Source organism: Chrysochloris asiatica, unplaced genomic scaffold, assembly GCF_000296735.1.
Source record: "Chrysochloris asiatica unplaced genomic scaffold, ChrAsi1.0 scaffold00090, whole genome shotgun sequence".
Classification (NCBI taxonomy): Eukaryota; Metazoa; Chordata; class Mammalia; order Afrosoricida; family Chrysochloridae; genus Chrysochloris; species Chrysochloris asiatica.
In genome coordinates this window covers 6069855-6091787 of record NW_006408608.1, presented here as the reverse complement: position 1 = coordinate 6091787, position 21933 = coordinate 6069855, and the positions used below count along the sequence as shown (strand labels likewise).

Sequence of the window (21933 nt, the reverse complement as noted above, 5' to 3'; positions counted from 1 at the left end):
GGGCAGAAGAGAGAGTCCTGCCCTTATGTCTATTGTATTGGGAGCAGGCCACACCCCCAAGGACGTATCCCTTCTATTGATTGGCTGCTCATAGCTGCTCATCACAGAGCTCACTATGCCTGTAGTAGGTTTTATCACCAGAGGAATAAGCACTTCTCAACTGCTAAACCTCTGGAAATCCTGACCGAGTTGGCACACAACCCTAATTGATACAGTGACCTTGGGTAGTGTGGCCACTTTTACAAAGGACCACCTTCTCCCTGCCTGCCATCGTCTCCCCCAGCCAGGCCTCTTGTTCCTGTGCAGCCCCTTCCTCACACTGCAATCCCTTCCACCTCCCACCCTTAACAAGGACACGGACACTGAGTTCCAGCAGCCAGAGGACCTCAGTTCCCTGGCCTGGCATCCAAGGCCCTACATGTGTTGTGGCCAACCCTCCACCCCCCTTCAGTTCCAGCCACCACCCCCAGTAAGCCCCTTTCTGTTCTTTTTCTGCCTCATTTACCAGCAGGGTTGAGACCTCTGCCATGTACTCCTTTTGGGGCTGGGAAGTTATTTCCCCTCTCAAGCCCTCAGTTTGCTTATCTGTAAAACAGGGCTCGTCATAGTGCCTGCTTTGTGGTTGCTGTGAGGTTTAGTCTACGACCATCAGCAACACACTGTCTTAGAGCCAAATCCACTGCCAGGGAGGCTTCCATGGGAGAGAGTGCCCGCCCAACATCAAACCATCAGACTGCCTGTGGCCAATGGGATCAGTGACCACAAAGAAACATCAGCCCTGGGGGCCATCCTCGGAATTCAGGGATGGTTCTTTCTTTATCAGCCTCTCATGCCTGTCAGTTCTAGGGGACAGCCCTGACTGCTGAGCTCCGTCGGAACTCCCTTGCTGGCTGTTTCTCCAGACTGGACATGCTGATGTGTGGCCAGGGAACTGGCACCTGTCATCTGTGGCATTGGTCCCACCTGAGCACAGCTCCAGAGAGACAGGGGGAGGAGACATAGCCAGAGGAGGCACACGCTCCGCCTGCTTTAACTCCTGCACTACCAGTTTTGTCTGTCATCTGAGATGTGGTGCTGGTGAGAAGCTGAAATTTTGTTGTTGTTATGTGCCTTCGAGTTGGAAACCCTGTATAGGGTTTCCGAGGAGTGGTTGGTGAGCTTGAACCGCCGACCTTATGATTCAAGCCAACTTTACAGCCCAGAGCATTAACCCACAGTGCCACACCAGGATTACTTATTACACGGCCAGCTTCTTCTGTCATCTGACATGTGAGGAACTGAAGTTTGGGGTTGCTAAATCACTTGTGCAGGGCCCCTCAACCTGTAGTGAACTGAGCAGAAACTCACACCCAGACAGCCCAACTCCAGACCCATGAAAACCCACCCACACAGAGAAGTGATGCTCAGCTTCTCTCCTCACTGAGCCACGGGAGCGGGCTTCACAGTCCGCAGCTCACAGCAACCCCTTGAGGATCAATCAAGGTCCTGCGCCATCCCCAGGATTGGTTGCCGATTGAACCTTGGGTTTTTCTGTAGCCTGCCAAGACTTTCTTCCTAGTCTGTTTTGGTCCAGAAGCTCCACTGAAACCTATTTAGCATTGTAGCAACACACAAGGTCAGTAGTGTTGACTGTGTGTGTGAAGTGCATTGGCCAGGAATCGAACCCTATTCTCTCGCATGTAGAAGGTGAGGATCCTACTACTGGACCACCCCTGGCTCACTAGAGTCAAAGCAGCCATGAATAAGTTCATGTGTTTCTTCAACACTGTTTGCCAGGCTGCTGTTCTGAGACCAGAAGTGATGAAGTTAGAAGGGACTCTCCCTGGAACAAGTGTTGAAGTGGGCAGGACTGCGGACAGTTGCCTTCTGTAATAGTGGGATGGTCAGCATCAATCTCATAGGACAATGGAGCTGGAGCTGGACTGGACACTCTCAGGTGGTGGCCAGGGGAGGCGTCTAAGCAGGGGCCAACTGTGCCCAACTCGACAGAGATGCTCTTTTTCAGCCCTCCCCCCCCAGAAACCCTTGAGGTGCATGTTACAGATGAGGAAACTTGGTTCATTCTTGCAAACCAAAATTTGACCCAGGCTCTCTCTGCCTCTGAGCTCTGAGCAGGCACAGAGGGAAGTCAGGTGGGTAGAAGGGGCTCACATGGCCTCATTCCATGGTCCCGTGTTGCTCAGAGCCCTGAAAAAATGCAAAGATGGTGGCTGCAAGGTGGTCCTGGATCTGTCTTCTGATTGGTGGTTACACCCCAATTCGGTCATCTATGCTTTCTCAGGGGTCTGTCACGACTGGGGGCTTGACCCTTCCCAGACAGTCAGGGAGAAAACAGCGCCTGCAGGAGATTGGACTGTGGCTAGGGGCTTGCAGGGGCTGCACTTTGTCAGCCACACCCCAGGCTCAGCCCACCATCTCCCCGCACCATGAGGCAGTGCCGTACCCGGTGGTAGCCAAGGTGACTCGGGGAACAGATACCTCCTCGTTTCATCCCCCCCAAAACACCTGATTATTTTATGAAAAGATCAAAGGTGATATTTAACAATGAATTTAGTTCTTAAGTAAAACCATTTCTTCCCAACTGCATTCTCCCCTTGGCCTGCGGTAGCCTCTAATTTTATTGTGTTTCTTTACATTCGCCTATTCTAGACATTGCAGATGAATGGGACCATGCAGAATGTGTATCTACCTTTTTTCACTGACCACAATGCATTGTGTGTTTTGTTTGTTTCATTTTCTTGTAGTGAAATATATGTAGCATAACATTTTCCATTCCAGCAATTTATAAGTGTACAGTTCAGTGACATTCATTGCATTCTCCCGATTCTTACTATTATCTGCTAAGTGCCTCATCACCCCGAACAGAAGTTCTGTGCCTGTTAGTCTACCCCCAGCCCATAACAACCTCAGACCTTCCTGTCTGTATGAATTTGCCTAGTCAAGGAGGACCATAGCTGCCTATTCTAGATATTTTATATCAAACCAAACCCAACCCACTGCCATTGAATTCATTCTGACTCCTAATGACCCTATAGGGTCCTTAGCGTTTCCAAGGCTGTCGGTCTTGATTGGAGCAGCCAGCTTCATCTTTCTCCTGCTGAGCATCTGGTGGGTTTGAACTGCTGACCTTGGCTTAGGTTAGCAGTCCTTTGCTTAACGCATCAAGCTACCAGGTCACCATATTTGTCCGGCTTTTTTCTCTTGCATGTTAACTTCTTCTGGTCGCCGCACTACAGAGACCCTTGCCTTAAGTAGCCTTAAGTAATGTCATCTTTTACAGCAGTTGCTTGAGGCAGGCACTTGGGCCCCCATTTCCCATATGGAGCAGCTGAGACTTGATGCGGTGATGCAGCTCACCTAAGACATTCATTCAGTCATTCATTCATTCATGCAGGCATGCGTTCAGTGAGTAGACAGTGGCTAACATCTAATGACTGGTCTGACTGTTCTAGCTCATTTTTAGCAGAACCTGGATTTGAACCTAGGGCTTTCTCACTGCAGAGCTGGAGGACATGAGTGAGGGCTCCCTCCCTTTCCTCTGGGCCGGGATGGAGGCCCCCAAGGAGGCTGCTGCCTGTGGTCCTAACGTCACGGTGTCCTCCTCACAGGAGAGCGAGGACGCTGTCAAAGCCCTGGCCAAGGAGAAGGACCTGCTGGAGCGCGAGAAATGGGAGCTGCGGCGCCAAGCCAAAGAGGCCACGGATCACGCCACGGCACTGCGCTCCCAGCTGGACCTGAAGGACAACCGCATGAAGGAGCTGGAGGCCGAGCTGGCCATGGTGAGGGCTCCCCCACCATCTCTGCTGGGAGATGTGGCGTGTGGACATTGTTCCCCCAAGAGTCCCGGAGTGGAGGGAGGCAGAGCAGATGAGAGGAGGTTTGTGAAACCCATCCACTCCTTCCCCCATAGGACCCCATCTGCCCCCAGATCATCCACTGGCCTGGCTCCAGGGAGAGTGGGACTGCTCAGAGACCATCTCATGTCTCCACTCTCTACTCTTCAGAGAAATAAAACCACCTCTTTGGTTTAAAGTCTACATCACCATTTAAGAAAACGGTTGTGAGGAGATGCACAAATAATTGTTATTGTTGGTTGCTGTTGAACCACACCCTGTGTATGAAGAGTAGAAATGCTCTGTGTGGCCTTTCAGAAGCAAATCTCCAGGTCTGTCTTCTGAGCCAAGCTGGGCTCTTGTTCAGCTAGTATTCAAGCACTTGGCTGTTGGTACCATTCCTAGTGTTAGCTGCGTGGCAGGATTACAAGCGACGTCTTTCCATCTTGGGGATGATTTTCAGATTTTTATGCAGTGAAAATTCCATACTTAGATATTTAAGAAAAAAAAAAATCTTTAAAATCCCAAATAAAGCGCCATACCACTTTAATCACTCATTTTTTTCTGGGGGAGGAGTGTTCAGGACCCAGGTAAACATCCTTCCTATGTGACCTTGGATCACTCACTGAACTTCTCTGGGCTTCAGTGCCCTTTACCTGCTAAGGAGAGAGGGAGAGCCCCTTTATCCCACCCTGCCTTCCCCAGGAGCTTGGCTTCTGGGCCTTTGAAGACAGTAGGGTTCATTGTGAAGGTGGCCAGGAGGAACCTCCTCTTGCAGAGCACTGTGCCAGCTAACAGTGTCGTGATGGAGTTGATTCTAGATTCAGATTCAGCCAGCGCACCCCCGCCCCCCATCACTTCCTTACTGTGTGACTTCAGGCGGAACTCGTGACCTCTCTGAGCCTCACTTCCACCAACTCCAAATAACACATATCTCAGAGAACATGGATGACATATCACTGGGAGGTGCTTAGCACGTGTCTGTACATAGGTTGTCATGATGCAATGATGGGATGGCTTTTTAGGGTCACTTCCTTCAAGGCCTTGCAGGGCAGGGCAGTGATGCTGGGCCTCCCACTGCCTTCTGGGTCTCCTTGTCCAATGCTGACCCCTAGTGGCCAGAGCTGCCCCTGCTCAACCTAAAGAAACACATAAGCCAGATTCAGACAGCTGCAGGGTCCATCCTGGAGACTTCTTGCCAATAGGGCTGCTTGTCAACTTTAGCCCTAGGGGAAATCTTCAAGCTGCAGCCAGGTATTGGGGGAAGGGGCTGGTTCACTGGCCTGGAACAACCAGGGGACTCTGGCATCTCTCATGTCAGCAGCCAGCTCACTGCTGTGTCCGTTCCCACCATGCCCCGAGACAACCTGTTTCGGTTCTTACCAACAGAACTCAGGTTCTTGGCCCCTCTTTCCAGCCTCAGGACCTCTGCAATGTGACTCTTGAGTGAGCGCGCATCTCCAACCCAGGACATTGTTGCTGGTTGTGACGTCAGCACAAAACAGTGCCCCCCACCCCCACCCCCGTTGTAGAGAGAGGACTTCACCAAGCACCATAAAACTCCAGTGTTGGATGGGTGTCACCTGGCCACAGAACTGCATGCCCCAGGGGCTTTTGAGGGGCTGTCTTCTGCAGGTTTTGTCCAGCTGCAGGCCCACCTCCCCCAGGGGCAGAACCGGCTCATACAGGCCAGAGGAGGGGGTTCATCCTCCTCGAGGAGCACCCCAAGTCCTTGCTGTGCAACAGAAAGCAGCTCTGGCTAATAGTGCAAGCGAGTGTGTGAGAAGGGCACACAGGTACAGTGGGAAGGCAGAGGACCAGGCTTAGAAACAGACTCTGACTCAGGAATGATTCTGAATGGGCTGCTCAGTGCCCCCTGCCAGGATGAACTCAAACCCTTTGTCCTCTGACTAGAAGTCAGATCCAGCACAAGTCTTCAAATGGCCAATCTTGGATCACTTGCTCACTCCTTACCCAGGGGGCTCAGCTGGGTGATTTCTTAGGTGACCCTGGGGTGCTGCCAAGGGGGGGGGGGGGAGCGAGGCTGTCAGAACTGGAATCTGCCCAGGGAGCAGGGTGTTGGGAGCAGGGCCCGGCTGATGCTGGGTGAGAGGTAAACAGATGCCAGCCAGACTCAGGCTCCTCAGAGGAGCAGTGCCCTGCCTCTGCACACATCCAGTTGAAATAGATCTGATCCACTGCAGGGAAAGCCAGACACTTGCTTTGGCACGCATTTCCAGTGCAGGGCACGATTTCCATTGTAAGGCTTCTTCCTGCTTTCTCTGTGTGACCAGTAAGGACTGTGAGGCTCAGTGTACCCATCCCCAGGGGACCAACACTCCCTGCTCAGGAGGGTGGGGGCTCAGAGAGGAGCTGAGGGGGGCAGACCTCAAGGGAGTTCCCAGCATTCAGCCACACGTACGTGCACTATCGAGAACAGGCAAATACACAGGGAGACAAGTAGACGGGACGTTACCAAGTTGGGACTGGGCAGAGAGGAGAGTGGGTAACTCCTTTAAAAAAAAAAAATCTACATCAGTTTTTTAAATTGCCTTTAGTGGCAGAAATGAGGGAAAAAACATGCTGTGTAAATGGCCCCGGGGACATGATGAGATACACTACATGTGTGTGCATGTGTGCACATGCGTGTGCTTTAAAGCAGACTTCACATGTATACAGCTCATATCACTGCAGTAGCCAGGTCTCCAAAGAATAAAGGGCTGCGTGGGCAGGGTGGACCATTTGTAAGGGGTCTCTGTGCTTCAGAACTCTTAGGTCCAGCTACTTCTCCAAAAGAGCCAACCATAGGGCACCTCCCAGCCTTCAGATAGTACTTACATCAAGCTGCCTGCCATGGTCAAAGGTGCCGTTCCCACCTGGCAGAAGAAAGCCCAGTGAGGGAAGAATTGCTATCCTGCATTACTGGGGTCTTGCATTGTAGACTTTTCTGTCTTGAACCTTCGGATGTTGTCTCAAAGGGCCACTTTGCTTCAGGGGCCACTTGGGAGTGCCTGAATGTTTGGTGTTTGTAGTGGGGGATGTTTGCAGGTGGTGCGTACCAGTTTCCTAGGGTTGCCGAGACAAAATCCCACCAACTGGGCGGTTTATACCAACAAGCAGTTCTCCTCTCTCAGTTAATAGAGACTAGAAGTTCCAAGTCAGGATGTAGGCTTGTTTCCTTCCGAAGATTTTAGGAAGAAATCCTTTCTTGTCTCTTCCAGGTTCTGGGAGTCCCAGGCAGTTCTTAGCTTGTAGCTGTATCTTCACACAGCCATCCTTCCACTGTCCCTCTGGGTCTCTGTCTTTTATAACCAGGCCACCACTAGGCTTGGAGGAGGATCCACCTATATCATCTTCAAAGGCCCTATATCCAAACAGCCACATTCACCAGTACCAAGATTAGGACTTCAGCGTACATTTAGTGCCTAATAGGTGCATACTGCCATTGGGTAGATTCCAACTTACATTGACCCTATAGGAGAATGTGGTCTTGTTCCATAGGGTTCCCAAGACTATACAAGTCGTTCCAGAAACAATCAGCCTCATCTATATCCCATATAGCAACTGGTAGGTTTGAACCGCCATGCTTTTGGTTAGCAGCCTACTGCTTAACACACTGTGCCACCAGGCTTCCTTAAGAAGGGGAGAGCTGGAGGTTAGTTACTGAGGAAAGCAGTCAGAATTCAGAAATTCACCTTGATGAAAAGAATACGTATTCATATGTGAGGGGGCTTCAAAAACATTTGTGGAAAAATGAAATGAAAAGATGGCCCCTTTTTTCCCCCACACAGAACTGTGGTCACTTCTGATACCGTCCCATATACCCTGGGAAGGAAACACAAGGTTAACCCAGCTCCATACTTGGCTTCCATATTTCCCAAGTGCTCTCGCTGAGTGACCGGAAGGACCAGGTTGAGGATCTGCATGGTCCCCAGCTGGGGATCATGGATTAGTCAGTTATGTGGGTTGAGGACGGAGGGGCCTGCCATCTTGATGTTGATCCTTTAGAAGGTACAGATGGTTTTTGTGGGTTTAACACTGGTAACAGGGATGTCACCGATTGCAACTGGGAGGAGTTGAAGGAATGGAAGCCAAGAACGACATTTTTTTTTTTTTAGAAAATTGAATCAAGGCTGGTCTTTGGAGAACCCAAAGAATGGGTGTCCTTGAACCCTCTTTCTCTCCATTATCAGTGGTCTCACTTTGCTCTTGGCAGGAATTAAGGAGGGACCCTAAGGCGAGCTCTCAGGTGAGGGCCTGAAATGCCGACACCAGGGGCCCTGCTCCAGAGGTGGTGACTCATCTTTCCAACGACCATGGACAACAACTGAGCAACCAGTCGAGGCTTCCCTTGATCACATCTTCCTGTCTCCCGGCTCTCTCCCCAGGCCAAGCAGTCCCTGGCTACGTTGACCAAGGATGTCCCTAAGCGTCATTCACTCGCCATGCCAGGCGAGACGGTGCTCAATGGTAACCAGGAATGGGTGGTGCAGGCGGACCTCCCGCTCACCGCGGCCATCCGGCAGAGCCAGCAGACACTCTACCACTCACACCCTCCCCACCCCGCCGACCGGCAAGGTGAGTGCTGCCTCCTGGGTGTGGCTTCTTTAGGAGCCACCCAACCTACACACAGGCTCCCAGCTCAGGAAGCTGACCTGAGGGCTGCATCAGGCACTGCAGTTCCAGCCATACCTGGTTCTCTGTCCAGGCCTCTGCCTGCCTCCGATTGGCCTCATCTTTGTCTGTCTCTCTCCACATGGCAGCAAAATAGTCCCCAGCAGTTCTAGGCCTTTATACCTCATCTCTTCCCTCTGTGTGTCCATACCAAATCCCAAAGGAGGACTCTCATTGGACTTGCCTGGGTCACATGCCCGCACCCAGACCAATCGTTGTGACTCGGGAGTAGGTAACCCTGATTGGGAGACAGTAGAGCGACTTGGCAGCTCCATCCAACCACAGGGCATGAAGGAGAGGCAGCCCCGAGTCCCTTACTGTCTGGTTGTACATCTGCAGCCCACCTGGCTCCCACCTGGGCTCCTACTGTGAGCCGCAGGTGCAGGTGGAGCAGCAGCCAACTCACCAGCATCTCTTACCTTGCTGGACCTTCCTGACCACTGTGGGCAAGGCTACCCTTAGAGCTGGGAGGTCCACAGGGCTGTGGGGATGAGTCAGGCCCGCCTGCCAGGAGCCGTGGGCCACTTAGGGTCTTGCCTTTGTCTGTTCAAGGTACAGGGTGGAGCACAGACTCTGAATTCATACTGCCTGAGTTCAAATCCTGGCCCCAGGATTTACTACTGCTTACTAGGGGCTTAGCCTTGGCTAAGGTCATTAGTTTCCTCATATGTGAAGTGGGAGCTGGGCTCTAAGCTCATCTTATGTTAAATGGGTGTTTGCTGAAACTTCTAAGTACCAGGTGAATGAGCTCCCGACTCTCAGCCTCATCACGTATAGGTGCAACACCGTCAAACTGGGGAGCCAGCAAGAAAGACTTCTGTTTACAGTAGGCCTTGAGGCCTAGGTAAGAGTAGAGCCTGGCAGAGACAATGACGTGGAGAGAAGGAGCAGCTGGGGACTTTAGACACAGAGAAGGAGAGGAGCTGTGTGCTGATGACCGGGGGAGCAGGCTTGCTCCTTTGGTTGGTTGATGATGCATGGAGGGGATTGTAACCATGGCAATGAAAGGATATATGATAAGATGAATGTAAAACTAATGTTCTCCCATGTAAACTATCACATAACTCACAATAAAACATTTAAAAAAAAAAAAAAAGAGTAGATCCTGGGGGCAGAGCATTCCAGGGAGGAAAAGCCCCAACTGGAGCGGTAACTGCGTGCCCTGAGGTCAGACCTTGGTCCCACCTGGTGGGGTGGCCGGTCCCCAGGGACTCCTGGCCCTTGCTATACCATCTGTGGTCTTTCCCAGCCAGGTGTCCCATCTCCATGCTTCCCAGAGCAGACCAGGATACAGTCTGGAACCCACCCCCATCCAAGAAGGCAATACTGTGGGGCCGGGAGAGAGGGAGTCTGGCCCTCGTGGCCTAGACTCAGAAATGAAAGGTTCTTTCTAATAAACCTTGATCAGAGAGGGAAACTGAGGCCCAGGGAGAAGCTCCAGGGTGGCAGGAGGACAGATGGACTTCTAAGTCACTCCATGAGACGGACTGCTCGCTGTGTGTGTGAGTCTGTGGGTGCCTTCTCGTCGGAACCCGTCTGATTAGTACAGACTGCGGGCTCTGCCTTCCTCCCCAGCACCGACCTCACATACACCCATCTCCATGCTTTCCCTCAGACACCACCTCCCCCAGGAGGCCTTCCTGCTCTCTCCCCAACTCTGCTCCTTGTACTTACCTGGACATGGCCATCTCTGCTGATGTACCTGCCGGGCGTCCAGTGCCAGGTGCTACACCTGACACACACCTGTTTGCCCTCCCAGCTGTGTGATGGGCACCACTCTCATCCCCATTTCATGACTAACAGACGGAGGCTCAGAGATGCTGGAGAAGTTGCCCGAGAGTACACAGCCTGTCAGTGAACTCGTTTAGATTGGGCCCCAAAGCCAGAGCCTCTTCCACACCCACCTCCTGCGGTAGACTGTCCACTCGCCTTGCTCAGGGGTCTGACCTCACCTGAGAGCAGTCTGCTGGGGGCCTGGGGAGGGTCTCTAGGCTCTAGCTTCGGACCTGGGCTTTTCATTCAACAACTGCTTATTGAGTACCAACTGCATACAGGCACTATGATCTATGGGGCTACAACACGGATAAGGCAGTCTGCCATCGTGGGCCTGGTGTAGTCATTGTGCACACAGACACCATGACGCGTAGACACACGAACAGAGAGAATGAAATCAGGAGCTGGGGTAGAAAAGAAAATCAACCTAGTGTGCACGGAGCTATGGTTGTGGAAGGTCGCTCTCTGGCAGACCAACTTGTGCTCACCAAACTTAACATATGTGTTGTGAACCCTGACCCCTAAGCCTGTGGGTGCCCATTTGGAAATAGAATTTTCTTTGTGATGTTAATGAAGCCATTTCATTGTGCTGTGTGCCTTAAACCAGTCACTTGTGCTGTATAGTAGGAGCTCTGGTGGTGCTGCAGGGTAAGCACTGACTGGGGTCAGAAGTTCAAACCCACCAGTCGCTCTGAGGGAGAACTAGGAGGCTTTCTGCTCCCATAAAGATTTTCGCCATTGCTATGAGTTGGAGAGATTTGATGGCAGTGGGCTTTGGCTTTTTGGCTTTGCAGGCACAGAGATGAGCAAGCGGGAATGGGGCGAAGCTAGACGCCACATGGGGACTGCCCAGGGACGCCGAGGTTATAGGAGCTGAGCCAGAAACTTGTCTCAGAGTGGTGAACTCTCCTTGAAGCTAGTGCCCAGAATTCAAACTTGTAGCTTTCTATGAGGAAACAAGCCCATTTGTTAAAACCACCACGTGTGGCATTTCTGAGAAGCCAGCGCTAGGTGACTAAGCCAGGTCTGATGAGCATGGGGCCTGACGGGCAGCAGGACCCATCGAGGGCCGAGGAGGAGAGACGGGGCGTGTGTCAGGCACTGCCTGGCTACTGTGATTTGAGTACTGTGACAAGGAACAAGGCTGGTGGGGTGGCAGAGCTAGGTCACATACGGCCTGGAGGCCAGATGAGGAGAGTCTCTGTGTCTCCAGAGCAGTAAGGTGTCAGTTACTCTCAGTGTGTCTTGAAGAGTGGAGTAGAGAAGGCCAGAGGGCGGCGAGAGTTGGTACGCTCCGAGGCCTTCCAGGCAAGAGGCAATGCTGGCCTGGAATTGAAACCACATGGACAGATTGGGGGCTCTGCTGGTGATTGGAGGTGGGTGTGAGGTGGGAGAGACAGGAGTCAGTGGTGGCCTCCAGGCTACCTGGGAAACTGGTGTTGACCAGTTGGTTAGAGGACACAAGCTCTAGAGAACATCCCAGGTGAACGGAACAATTATGAACGAAGCTGCAGAGGTTTCTGGGAACTTCTGCATCCTCTGTCTGCCCCACTCTGGCTAAGAGGCTGACAGATGGACCCAGAGGCTCTGGAAGGCACCCCCTCATCCCCACAGTGCAAGAGAAGGACAGACAGCTGGGTCTATGTTTCCCATCTGGAAAATGGGTGCAGGGCAGTGAGGTGAAGGTCAGGATGACTCCCCCAGCCACTCCCTTACCAGCTGTCTCTGCTTTCAGCTGTCAGGGTGAGCCCCTGCCACTCCCGGCAGCCCTCCGTCATCTCTGATGCGTCTGCCGCTGAAGGCGACCGGTCATCCACGCCAAGCGACATCAACTCCCCAAGACACCGGACACACTCCCTCTGCAACGTAAGGCCAACAGCCGCAGGGCCGGCCCAGCAGGCCTGGGGGTCTGCAGGGGGCAGGGTGGAGGGGTAAAGACCTACACGCTGTTTCCTCTCGCCCACCCAGGGAACACTGTGGCGAATGCATTTCCTGTTCTCTTCTTTCCTTTTGCAAGAAGCCTTGGATGTGGGGAGAGAAGGAAATGAGGCCCGTTTGCTCCCTATGTCCAGGAGGGCAAGGAAAACCCAGAGACACCCCATGTCCCAGAGGAAGGCAGATCTTGGTCGGCCGCAGGGGCTGTGCAGCTCAGGATTCTGCCTCTGGTGGGCCGTGTCTGGGACAGCGGACTTCTCCTCCCAGATGTTATTCTCAGGAGCTCAGGGTCTGCACCTCAACCCCTTTAGGGCCCACTCTCAGTTCTTCACCCAGGGATGGGAGAAAAATTCTCCTTAGCAGCGTGTGGATAGGTTCTGTTTGTAAACCTTGACATGGGACTAAAGAATAAGCTTCCCACTTGTCATATTCCCTCCCTCAGCCCTTTCCAACCCCCATCTCACCAGCTATACACACAGGTAAGCCAGGAAGAGCCTGAAAATGTCCCCAGGTAACTAGCCCTCTGTTGACCAGACACCAACAAGAACAGCCTGGCCCCATCCTCCTGTGCTTTACCACCAGTGTAGACCAAAGGTGGGATCTCTCTGCACAAAGAGGATGGAGAAGGCCAGCAAGCATTGGCCCAAGTAACAATAGTTTTATTTCTTCGTAGCACTATGCCTGCAATTCCAGTAAGCAACCACCAGGGGGTTCCCCAGTAATGATTCTTGAGCTATGTCCTACCCATAATTTGTTCTAAGTGTGTTAAATGGCCCTTACCTCTATTTGCTTTGCTTTTTTAATCCAACCTCTTCTGATTGCATACTGAGTCGCAGCTACAAGTCCCTAGCCACATACTCTTGATGACTCACGATGCAGACAGTTGGGCTCCCAAGGTGTGCAGGGTCTGAATGAAGAAGGTAGGTAAGGCACCAGAGAATGCTAGGAAGCCATATTGAGGCTCTAACATGAAACACTGGGTCGGGGCATGGACCGCTTTTTTGATCCAGTTTGTAATTGATAATACGAAGGGCTCTCTGTCATGTATTGGAGACAGAGAGATATAGTAAGCTTAGGATTTCAAATGCAAGGGAAGTTACACACATACACACACACACACACACACACACACACAACCAGTTAATATTGCTTTGTTAATCAGTTAAATCAAATGATGAACAAGAAATGAACAAACTGGAAACGAGAACAAAAAACAACAACATTATTTGGTGAACAGACTGGGCAAAAGAGACAAAATAACCATTATTTGTCAAAGATAGGATCATCTGCCTGGAAATTTCAAAAGAATAACCTGGAAAGTTATTAGAATGAATAAAGCAAACACATAATGGTGCTGGATGAGAATCAATTTATTAAAATCAGTTACTTTCCAATTAATTACAAGGAATAATAATGGAAAGTTTTTTCAGCCCATCAGAACAATGAAAAAGATGTCTAAAAATCACTTCAACCACACTTTAAAAAAAAGTTGTCTCAGTCTAATCATGTGAGAGCAGGAATTGCTGACCCAGGGGCCTTGCTACAGCCTGGATCAGGAGAAGCAGCAGCCCACCTATACAAGAATCCTGCTCAGGGCTACCTGGGATGCTTTGTTAAGGGGGCTTTAAGGAAGTGGTGTCCTCTTGTTCCCAGGAGAGGCCATGCTTTGCAAAGGTTGACAGGTCCCACAGAGGGCTTCATGCCGCCTCTTGGGCTCTAACAGGGAGGATGCAGAGTCATACTTGTAGCAAGCAGTGCCCCTCACCCCACAGCGCAGGTCCCAGAGCCCAGCCGCAGGCCTGACACATCTCAAGATAAGAAAACGTTCCAGAGGACCACACTCTGCCCTCTTGTGGGGAGCTCAGACAGCCAGAATGCTGCTGGAAAATCAAGTCTACAGAAAGGTTCTGAGGGCCTCATGAACTGCTTTTGATCCAGGCCTAACCTTTGGCCCAACTTGGCCTTGACACACACCTACTGCTAGAGTTCTCAGGCCCAGCACGTTTCATCCCAAGTAAGAGCCCCTGCTGCCAGGAACTAGATGCTCTGAAAGCCAGCCTATTGTCTGCAAACAGGCATTTCAGAGGGCACTGGCCTCATTCTCTTCCCCATAAATCTTGCAAAGATGGTCCTGCCCACAGCAGAACTCTCTTACCTGCCTGTAGAATGGGTTCTGTTTTAACACCTTGAGATGGGACTAGCAACCATGTGTCACATCCCCTCTCAGCCTTTCTCATCCCCCTTGCAAACACAGGTAAGACAGGAAAAGCCTGGAAATACAAGGGGCCTTCAAAAATTCGTGGACAGATGGAATTTCCCACAAACTTTTTGAAGCTCCCTTGTAGCTTCAGGTAATCCTCTGTTCTCTGGCCATTTAACCTAGTATCTGCAAGAGCAGCATAGTCTAGGCTAAGGACTTCATTGTCTTGTGCTCTGGACACTAATTTAGAGCTGAGAACTCTGCACTTAGAGGTTGGAGAAGGTGGGTGGACATTGACCCACACGGCATTATGCCTGCAAATTCAGTAAACAACCACCAGGGGTCTCCCTAGTACTGACTTTTGTGGTTAAAGTGAACTAGTTGCCCACAGGTGGACAGTCTGAGTCTTAGATTCATTGAAGGCTTTTTCACACCCTCATGTTCCAGCGTGTCCTAGAAAGAGCACTGGACCAGAAGGAATCAGGCTGTCTTAAGTTCAAGTTCTGGCTCTGCTCCTAATAAGTTCCAGGATACTGGGCTGTCGGAAGCCTCTTTTCATCTTTTAAGTCAGACTAATGAGTCCTGTTTGCCCCTCTACAAAATAAGGAATTTTGTTTGTTGGTTGTAGGGGATTCTCAGATATGGCCCCTCAAGTTCTATCCCTCTCCTGGCCTTCTTTAACTTATTACTGTGCTTTTTAAATAAAATTACATTTTCTTTATGAAAAGCACCAAACATAGCCAACCTCGTTACTGACGTGTTGGACCAGTTGAGACAAGATCTTAGAAAAGCTTTTGAATATCTGGTTTGCTGGTCAAGGGGATGTGGGATGTCAAAGGAGCAGACCAGAGCAGGACCCTGTAGTCCAGGCAGCAGCTCAGTCAACCCCAGGCCCTGTGGTTGAGCCACCTGGGAGAGTCTGTTTCAGAGAGTGGGAGATGGGTTCCCCATTAAAGATGCAGGGTGGCATCTTTCCACAGGAGACCCACACCCCACAGGCTGTCTCTGTGCTCGGGTGTCTGGTGGTTCTGCTGACTCATCGTCTTCTTCCTTTGGCTGCAGGGCGACAGTCCCGGCCCAGTTCAGAAGAACCTGCACAACCCCATTGTACAGGTAGGTGTGCCCTCACCCTGTCCTCGCTTGACCCTGATGCCATCCCTTGTTCCCTGGGCTCTTGGTCATCCCCCTGAGGCGCAGAGAAATAAAGTTACTGAGTAAGGGGGAGGCTGGGAGCTGGGTGGGCCTCTGCGTGTCCTCCTCTGGACCCATATCAACAGGCCTGCAGGACTACTAAGTGTACCACATGCTATGTCTGCTGCCCTAGTGTGTGTCTTCTCCTGGCAGCTACGCTTTTAAATGATAGTCACTTAAAGACTGGTGGCCTGGGTGGTGGACCCTTGGAGCCCCTTCCTTCTAGAATTTATTTATTGTTAACATTTCATCAGAATGAGGGGCTGCAGGGAAGGCAAACTCCATGAGTCTCAAGGTCAGAAGGGGGCCTGTGAGAGCATCTCTCTCTTCCTGGTGTCCCCAAACACTAGCCTTCATGTCACCTACCCATCTGCATCAAAGCCTACTAGAGGTTTTCTACACTAGGTCTAGGCCCTTCACCTTAGATATTGTGATCCACCAGTTCTGGGGTGGGGTCTGGCATTCAGATAATGCTAATGTTTGGGGAACACCATCTGGTGGTTAACAATCACCATGTGTCTTTGTATAAAGCACTTGACAGTTTATAAAAGCCCTCATGCATACATGAACCCCACAATTTCACAGTTACCCCAACGGGGGCAGAGCAGATATCATAGTTATCCCCATTTCATAAGCAAGAAAGCTGGGGTTCAGGGGAGCTAAGGGACTTGCCCAAGACCCCACCGGGAGTGATGTCACCAAGACCAGAAGTGCAGCCCCAGCCACAGTGTTCAGTATTCCGTCTCGTGGCTGAGTCAAACCTCAGGGTCCTCTTGCATTGTCTGGAGTCTTCTAGGGAACCTGTAGGTTCATGACCACTGCAGAACTGTCCCTATGCTCTCCCATCACAGATGCATTCGCACGCATGACCTCAAGCCCTGGCCAAAATTGAAACTGAATTTCAGTAATAATAATACAAACAATGGATCCCGGTGTGGCGCTGTAAGGTTAATGAGCTAGACTGTAAAGTCTGTTTTTCACAGCTGCTCCTCGGAAACCCTATACAGGGTCGCTATGGGTTGGAATCGACTCAATGGCACTTAACAACAACAATATAAACAACAGCCTAAGCTAATGTTTTGTTGTTGTCAGTGGTAGCTGAGTCAGTTCCTGTCTCATGATGACTCCAGGCGCAGCGGAAGGAAACACTGCCCAGCCTGTGCCTTCCCCATGATCTGTTTCTACGTAGATAGTTGTGATCCATTGGGTTCTCACTGACTGACTTTTCAAAGATCACCAGGTCTTTCTTCCTACTCCATCTTAGTACTGAGTGGTAATGATATGCCAGGCACTGGTCTATGCATTTTTATCTTCCCTGGATGGCACAATGGTTAAGAGTTCAGCTATGAACTAAAACATTGGTGGTTCAAGTCCACCAAGAGGCATCTCAGATCAAAGGCCTGTGAGCTATTTCTGAAAAATCAGCACAGTTCCACTCTGACACACACAGGGTCCCCATGAGTCAGACTTGACCAGACCGCAGCTGGATTGGGTTTTTGTTGTTTAGTGATCTTAATGTCAGGCTTGGGTAGATTGCATTGTTGGCCCAGAGAGGTTCTGTACCTGGCCGGCGTGCACCTGTGCACCTGGCTGGTGAGAGGCAGACCCTGGTGTTCTTCCATCCTGACCCACTGGCTTCAAGCTGGGGGTGGGGGGGAGGCTTCCTGCCCTGTACCTGCCCACTGCCTCTTCACAATAGCTAAGGTCTCTTTGGTCTTCTTCCTCTCCCTCTGCCACACCACTCCCTACTCCTCAGTCACTAGAGGACCTTGAAGACCAAAAACGGAAAAAGAAGAAAGAGAAGATGGGATTCGGCTCCATCTCCCGCGTCTTTGCCAGAGGGAAGCAGCGGAAGTCCCTCGACCCTGGCCTCTTTGATGGTACCACCCCTGATTATTACATAGAGGAGGACGCAGACTGGTGATACCCGCCTCCTTGGGCCTGCCACCGGGCAGGCGCGTCTGTACGCATGGGCGGGCTGCGTGCGTGTGAGCGTGCATGAGAGTGTGCGTCGGGCTGCGTGGCTGGGCGTGCTCGGGGGTGTGTGCGCGGGCGTGCTCCCGCACACGTGGGTGCTGGGTGCGGCTGGACCCCTCCCGACAAGTGAAAACCCAAGTGTGAACCCTTCCTCCGCGTCGCCACCTCTGTAATTGATGTACATACTGCAAACCGTGTGTGAACATGTCAACTCTTCGTTGTCTCCAGAGGGATACAGTTGTATTGTTAATCTGGTTTTTGTTTTTTTCAATGTGTTTTTTTTTTCTTTCTTTCTTTCCCCTTTTTGTTTGGTTTGTTGGGTTTTGTTTCGTTTCGTTTTGTTTCGTTTTCTCTTCCTTTCCCTCCCCTCCTCCTTTTTATGAAACTTGAAAACTTGAAGAACTGCTGTGTATTTGTAAATAACAAAACTATTGTGCACTCCGTGCTTGTAAATGTCCCTTGTCCAGACACAGCTGCGGGCGCCCGTCTCGCCCAGGATGTGTTCTGGTTTTTTGATGTGTTACCTCCCCCTTCCCACCCCCGCCCCCAGTGTGAATGTGTGGGACCAGATCCTGTTCTCGGGGTGCGCCCCAGTCACTTTTCGCCACAAAATGCTATCACCGCCAGGGTAAGGTCTGCCCTCTGCCAAGACCGGCAAGCTCCCTCCAGCCAAGAAGTCTTGTCTGGGCTGGGTTTGCAAAAGGTCCAATGGGCTCTTTGGAAGGGCCTTCCAGTTTCTCAATTGCTTAGCCATTTTCTTTCTTTCTTTAAGGAAAAAAGAAAATTGTTTTCGTTTAATTTATTTGCACAAATCCAGAAAACGTATTCTATCTAAATTATTGCATAAATATTGGAGTGTATATTTTTCCACGGGGTGGGTGGGAGGCGGGGTCTCTGTCGATTTGTCTGTTCTATTATGCTGCTGCCAAACTGCGCCAGGTAGGGTTTAGGGTGGCCAGAACCCAGGGACCATTGGATTTCCAAGCTTGCCTTTCTCTGTTAACTTCTTTTTCTCCACCCCCACCCACGGCCCTGCATGAAAGTGCTGTCCACCTCTGCCCACCTACCCCAGACCTTTAGCTGTTATTTATTGATCCAGAATGCAGAGCATTGCCTGCAGGGGTCGCCTTCTCTTGGGTCTGTCTTTTGGGAAAGGGTGGACACAAGGGGGACAGCCAACCGCCCGCCCTTAGGCTACCATCCAAGGGATCTTGGCCTGAGTTGGGTCCACAGGGATCTTTTTCATCCTCAGTCCATTCTGCACATGGCCAGGAAGGACAATAAGGGAGGTGTGCCCAGCTCAAGCCATGAGTTCTTAGGGACACAGTGTCCAGCACCTGGACCCTCTGCCCTCCCTATTCCAGTAGGCTCCTCCAATGGCACTTAGAATCTCTCAGAGTCCCTGTTGGCCCTGCCCTGTATCTAATCACGACAGCCTGAGCCCACAAGTCTTCTTCAAGAACAAAGGAACTGTGTGCATTTTAACGCTGGGTGACAGGGGGAATATGAGCTTCTCAGCCAGGTCCTCCCAAGACCTAGAACCCAAGTCCTCTTTTCTTTAGACCCATAAGTCCTCCTGCTCTTCCTTGTCCACTAACACAGCTCAAGTCACATCACCCTTTAGACCACCGTAGTTGCGCTTTTTACTAACAGTAACGCTATCAGCAATTTAAAAGACGCAAGGCGATTAAAACATGGTGGAGTATCTATCAGAATATATAGGATGTTTGGTCCAGAATCTCTAAAACAACCGGAAAAGCCCCAGTCAGCTGCTCTCCTTCCTTCAACCTGATCCAGGGGTTGGGAAGAAAACAGGCAGGGTATCAAATCGAGATTTTTCTGTCGTCCTTTGGCTGAGCTGTTTTAACTGAGCCCGGCAGCGAGAGAGAGTGGCCATAGCTGGCATCTTGCTCTTCAGAGAAAGATTTTAAAAAAGACTTTTCTTCCCCTATGAATTTATTTTTCTTATGATTGACTTTTATTGTTTTTCCTTTACTTCTAAGAGTAAGATTGCAACACTCCTGGTAATGATTTAGTAGTTCCTTTCCATTTCAGTTTTTGTAAATTAGGAGATAATTCTAAAAGTTACTTAAGGATGATTTATTTAAGAGAACTACGTCAAATAGCGAATGAGTTATGGGTACCATTAGATGAAAATAACCTTTCCCGTGGGAAAGGTTTCTCAAAGGCATGGATGCAAATATAAAATATTAAAAAAAAAAAAATCTAAATAAAGCTTATTTTAAAATATGACCGAATTCTATCTTATTTGATTGCTTCTATTTGGCTCCGGGTGGGAGGCTGTGCCCCGGTGCAAGGCAAAGCCCAGAGCAACCCGATCCTAGGAGTTCCAGGGTGGAGTCATAAGGGGCCAGCGGGCGGGGGTGCCGAGGAAAGCTGGCTGGAATCCGAGCACATGAGGGGCCGTGCTGGGGTGGCCTCCCAGATAACGTCTCATCTCTGCCACCCTGACCCTGATTTCGAGGTGTTACCAACCTCAGGGCTGCCCTGTGTTCCTAAGGCACCACCTCTTGGCCCTGGGGCCCTGCATGCGTTCCTGGAACTCAGCTGGCCCAGTCAGCTTTCATCTGCTTCCTTCTCCCCTGTCTCTCTCATTCAACAACCCAGAGCTGGGGCTTTGTGAGCTGTAGAAAGCCAGGGACACCGAGCTTCCTTGATTGAAGCCTCCCGGGATGCAATGCCCCAGATCTCCACCAGCGGGAGCCATTTCTACTTCCGGAAAAGAGGCCACCCAGATAACCCCCAATTTAAAACAATAAAAATTCTCCCCAGCTTATAAAACTGGTGGAGTCCTGGTGTGGCGCTGTGGGTTAATGCGCCAGACTGCAAAGCCGTTTGAACTGCAAGGTCGGCGGTTCAAGCTCACCAGCTGCTCCTCAGAAACCCTATACAGGGTCCCTATGGGTCGGAATCAACTCAATGGCACTTAACAACAACAACGTAAGTCAGGAAGACTGGCCATTTAACTCCCCAGCTATCTCTGCTGGAAAAATGCACAGAGCAATGTGATATACAGACTATATGGGAATGCATAATAAGGTCTCCAAGATAATAAGGTCTCCAAGGGATACTTATTGTTAAGTGCCATCGAGTCCATTCTGACTCACAGCGACCCTGCATAGGGTTTCCCAGGAGCGCCTGATAAACTTGAACTGCCGACCTTGCAGTTCAAAATGACCTTGCAGTCCAGCGCATTAACCCTCAGCACCATACCAGGACTCCAAAGGGATACTTGTTGTTGTAAAGTGCCAGTGAGTTGGTTCCAACCCATAACGACCTTGTATAGGGTTTCTGAGGAGCAGCTGGTGAGCTTGAACAGCCTACCTTGCAGTTCAAACGGCTTTGCAGTCTGGCACATTAACCCACAGCACCACACCAGGATCCTAGAATTCAGGCTCAGTACTGCAAGAAACTAAGGAGCTCTGGTAGCGAAGTGGTTACGATCGGGCTGAGAACCTTAAGGTCAGCAGTTTGAAACTACCAGCTGTTCCACAGGAGAAAGATGAGGCTTTCTGCTCCCATAAAAATTTATAGCCTCGGAAACCCTATATAGGATCGCTATGGGTCGGAATCGACTCGACAGCACTTAACAACAACAACAACTGCAAGGAACTGAGCTGTCATTAATGAGGGATGTGTGCCAGGAGGCTACAGGAATAGTGGCATGCGTGTTGGGAGGGACATTTGCTCTCTTGGATTACCTTAGCAGTTCTCAACCCAACCACACAGAAGAATCACCCAAGGAGGTTTCAAAAAAGAAGACCCATGTCCAACCATCCTGCCAGAATCAGGGTGATCCTAGTGTGATACCAGGTTTGAGAACCACTAGGCTAATCCAAGGAAGGCAAACATCCCAACATGTGTATGTCACTGCTCCCCTTGCCCTGGTCTAGGCAGACATCACTAATCCATTGAAGATTACTTTCCCGCAATTCCATTGTGGGCTCTGGTTTGTTCACTTTAGTCATTACCAATCAACTGGAGTTAGCATGCAAGAATCAAGCCTACTTGCCCATCCAAAAGCGAACTTAGCCCTTCCTACTGGGGAAACCTTGGCCCATTTTATTTGGCTAAGAAGGTATTTATTTGGCTAAGGTTCCAGCTAACCCACTATGTGGAGCCAAAGCTATCCTGTAGGACAGAGTAAAACTCCCTCTTAGGGTTTCCAAGGCTGTAAAGCTTTATGGAAGCAGACTTCTTTCTTCCACAGAGCATCTGGTGAGTTCAAACCACCAACCTTTCAGAGAATGCTTTAACCACAGCACCACTAACTGTTGTGTGCCATCGAGTCAGTTCTGACTCATAGTGACCCTATATAGGATTCCCAAG

At 50.6% G+C, this 21933-nt stretch overlaps 1 protein-coding gene across 3 annotated transcripts in view; it reads left to right on the top strand.

The window, feature by feature from the left end:
- Positions 1-21933, top strand: part of KAZN (kazrin, periplakin interacting protein) — a 656366-nt gene that overhangs the window by 553896 nt on the left and 80537 nt on the right. For 2 of the 3 annotated variants that reach the window (XM_006866368.1, XM_006866369.1), the window contains 5 exons: positions 3609-3779; positions 8222-8411; positions 12016-12146; positions 15478-15528; positions 17363-17530. In XM_006866368.1, coding sequence (XP_006866430.1) covers positions 3609-3779; positions 8222-8411; positions 12016-12146; positions 15478-15528; positions 17363-17530 — 711 coding nt within the window. Of the gene's footprint in view, positions 1-3608; positions 3780-8221; positions 8412-12015; positions 12147-15477; positions 15529-17362; positions 17531-21933 lie in introns of those variants that run through there. The other variant, XM_006866367.1, reaches the window with a different exon arrangement.